The 4,061-nt window shown below is 39.8% G+C and overlaps 1 protein-coding gene across 1 annotated transcript; it reads left to right on the top strand.

Annotated features, from left to right (window-relative positions):
- The first annotated feature begins 884 nt into the window (after nt 1-884).
- Nucleotides 885-2,857, top strand: LOC106777368 (GATA transcription factor 18). The gene is made up of 2 exons (XM_014664947.2): nt 885-2,122; nt 2,267-2,857. The coding sequence occupies exons 1-2, from the start codon at nt 1,721-1,723 to the stop codon at nt 2,558-2,560; spliced, it is 696 nt and encodes a 231-aa protein (XP_014520433.1). The 5' UTR covers nt 885-1,720; the 3' UTR covers nt 2,561-2,857.
- Nucleotides 2,858-4,061: the final 1,204 nt, after the last annotated feature.

Here is a 4,061-nt window from a genome sequence, read left to right as displayed (position 1 = left end):
TGGAATCATGGTTTGAACCACTTTTGCAGATGATCACGAGATTAAAGACTATATTCAATGTGTCTTGTATTGTTGCTGCGTTTGGTCTTTGGAGCACCGTATTCCAATCATTTCAAATTTGGACAATATTATTATTATTTCTGTGTGTTTTTGTATTTTATTTAGGGTTTCACATGATTTGAAACTTGGAATGGAGAGTTGATACTCCCCTGGGGAATATATTCTATTGACAGATCTGAATTGTAAAAATTTATCTAATGGTGGTTTTTGGTCGCAGTTTACAAAGCAAACGGAGAGCATCTTTTGGAAAGCGGTGGTCGTCCCGTTTGTGGAACCGTGCTTCATCAATCTCTAGACGATCTGATTCTCACTCTCAGTGAATGTTTTTGAATCTTTTTCATCGAATGGGATCGATGTGTTCCAGAGACGTTTGTTTGTTTGGGCTTGGGTATGATGATGTGGGGCACCTCTCTATTTTTCTTTTTTAAAACAAACTCCAGTTTTTGGATTTTTTTATATTTTTTTCTCTGCTCCTTTTCTTTTGTCTTCTTTTCCTTTCTCTTTTGCAATGCCTTCTTCTATTATCTAACGAGTTTTGACCCAAACAAACAAAAACAAAAACACAGTGCGGTTGGATTGATGATTGCGGAGCATCTATTCTATTCCATTTGAACACTTTTCTCTCTATCGCATTGCGATGTGATAAAAAACTCAATGAAAATTCCAGGGATCTTCTCTTCGACCGCATTCAAAAAGCAAAGTGGTGATGAGTTTCGGATTCGGAGCATGAGGTTACTATCATGAGCTTTGGCTTTTGTTTTGGATTCACGTGATTCGCATGGTACGGCAGCCAAAACTGCTTGTTGGTGTAGATTTGATGGATTGGACGCCCTATAACAAGTAACGGAGTCTTGGGTCTTTGGAGGAGATCATTGCTCGGTCATTGTTCTGTTCAATAACTTCAATAAGTGTACCGATAACTAATTTGATAAAAAAATATGTAAGGAAATAACTTAGGCATTAAGCAGTGTGGTAAGAAGGGTTTGTAGATTGTGAAGGATGAGTTAGTAACAGTAATATTGGGATCAGAGCGTGGTTGCGGAGGAGAAGAAAAAGGAGCGTGAGAATAAGGGGGTTGGATTGGAAAGTATTATATTTTCCCTGCAGAGACACTAAAACCTCGTGATCGGAAAAGGCAGATCCATGGAAGACTGTTCCCGGTCGTCACGTGGGCTCTTTTGACTACCCATTAACCAATGACCCAAACTAAACAACATCCCCACCGTCTCTCTTTCTCTTTCGCTTCCACCTCACCCTTTCCTACACTGCTATTCTACGTCCTATGCTGTGCTATGCTATAAATCCAAACTACTTCACCCCAATTATTGCATCACCTCACAAACATTGCCACACTTCCTTCCTCCTTCTCTCTCTCTCTCTCTCCCTCTCTGCGAACATCTTTATAATTTACAATTATTATTATATCCTTTAGGATCTCTCTCATCAAACTCAAAACCCCCAACTTTACATATCATATTCCTATATTAAGGACAACGTGGATTGCACCTGCTGACTACTGCTATTTACATTTCTTATACCCGCTTCTCATTTCTCACCATTAACCTCTTCTTATACCATTTTCCGTCTTCTTTCTTTCTCTCCCTATCAATTCCCTCAAGTCCTTTCCTTTCCCAATTCCAGTGTCTCCCAGGGGCACGTCATGGGACCCTGTACATGTGGCATCTCCCACGGCCAAACCACCTCCTTCTCAATGCCCTTCTCGGGGCCAAACCACAAACCACCCTACCAAGATTCCGACATTTACGATTATTCCTTCACCTCCGCCTCTTCTTCTTCCTCTTCCGTCGACTGCACCCTTTCCCTCGGTACCCCATCCACCCGTTTCTCCCAAGACGACCAAAAACCTACTCGCCACCAACGTAGATCCGTTTCTAACTTCTGTTGGGACTTACTACAATCCAAACACAACCCTCAATCCCAAACCAAATCCTCCAGAACCTCCAATACCACCTCAAACACCGACCCTCTCATCGCTCGCCGCTGCGCCAATTGTGACACCACCTCAACTCCCCTTTGGAGAAATGGCCCCCGAGGCCCCAAGGTAAATCACCATACTTCATCACTCCTCCCAACTTAAACTCTATATATTTTCTTCTCCTGTACAATGTAGTTTAATCAATATTTTCATTCTTTTTCTCCGACATTCAAGAGTGGTTTGTGACTTTGTGTGTCATTTGCATTGCAGTCGCTGTGCAATGCGTGTGGGATTAGATTCAAGAAGGAGGAAAGAAGGGCGAGTGCCGCGGCCGCACCGCCGCAGCAGGCTTCTGGCGGCATGATGGAATCGGCGCAAGTGTACAACAACTCGTGGTACGCACACCCGCAGAGTCAGAAGATGCAGTGTTTCTCGCAGGGGATGGGGAGCGAGTTCCGTTTCGCGGATGACGGCGATCGAGACGCCGATAGCGGCATTCCGTTTCTCTCCTGGAGACTCAACGTGGCAGACAGAACGAGCCTCGTCCACGACTTCACAAGATGAACGTTGAAAACAAAAAAATTAATAGCATATTATAATGATAATAATAATATAATAATAGTAACACAAGATATTACAAAAGGAGGTAGCTAGCTAGCGTGGTTACCTGGATACGGTCAAGACCAATCAAACACACAGGCAGTTATACGTCAACGTTTTACGATGATGTTTTTGATTGCGATGGTTATGATGGTCTCGAATCGTGGATATTATGTTTCTTTTCACCTTTTCCGTTTTGTTTGCTTCCTTTTCTCGCCTTGGTGTGAGAATGAGATAATTCTATATTCTTATTAGCTTGCTTTTTCTTTGGATTTATTTCTTTAACTTTCTCTTTCAGTTATTACGTATAAACCTACTTTTTCATTGTCTCACTTCCCCTCTTAGTTTATATATATATAGTTGTTGTTGACCATCACAAATATGGACCGTTTCTGAATCAATTAATTGGAAACACGTTATGTTATAACTCGAACTTTCGCAGGTGCATGTCATGAGACTCGTGACCATTACCTCCTTTGAACAAACTGTTTCTTTATGCTTAAAGAGAATCTGAAATTTTATAGTCGTTGTTTTCGATTTTCTGATTTCCAAACGGACATTCATATCCGAACATAGATAGATACAGTGATTTGCGAAAGGGAGTGGGACATGGTGCATTTAATTCCTTTGAACCAACTCCGACGGTCCAATGTGTCAACGTTGGATCACGGTTCTCTCTGACCGGACACTGCGGTTCACAACAGCCAGACTGACTGTCTTTTAAGAATAAATCTATCATTTCTTAATTAAATCTAAACTCTCATGTCACCAGTTTTTTCATATTCAACATGTTTTTAAATAAATAAAAAATCATTAACTTCTTAAGACCTGGCAGAGCCTCGTTTAATTTTACGCCCTGGCGCTGTATTTAATGATGTCAGACAAAAGCTTCTACAAAATCACAGTTAGACTATGTAAATATTTTTTAATGACTAAGATTAATCAATATTTAAAAATACTAATTTGAAATATTAATGCTCTTTAGTATAGTTTTTTATTTTTCATGCAAATATATTCCTTAAACCAGTATAGCACTTATTGGTAAATGAACTCATGATTTGGTAAAAGAAAACCAGTATCGGACTTGTTAACTCTTACAACCTTTTTGTTTTCGCTTACTTAATAAAGTAGTATTTCTTTTGCGCTGCAGTGCTCAGTGTATACAGTGAGATAATCTTTATCTTCTTGGAATACCGCATTGCTTTATCATCCAATGAAGTTATGTTGCGGTAGCTGGAACTGATAGCTTTCCATCATCGAACCTAAATCACTGCTGCTACGTCTCTTTACTTGAGCATCATATAAGAATTAAAATCATCAATGTTAACAGAATATGACAAATCAAACCTTAAACCTTAAATTTGTCTTGCATATGTGTGTGTATATATATACACACCAAGTGACGTTAGACTTCTATTTTCGTGAAATTATGCGTGTTAATTTGATTGGGACTTGTATACTTTTC

The sequence above is a fragment of the Vigna radiata genome, chromosome 11 (genome assembly GCF_000741045.1).
Source record: "Vigna radiata var. radiata cultivar VC1973A chromosome 11, Vradiata_ver6, whole genome shotgun sequence".
NCBI classification, from domain to species: domain Eukaryota; kingdom Viridiplantae; phylum Streptophyta; class Magnoliopsida; order Fabales; family Fabaceae; genus Vigna; species Vigna radiata.
The sequence above is the reverse complement of the archived record's forward strand: the minus strand, read 5'-3'. Positions and strand labels throughout refer to the sequence as shown.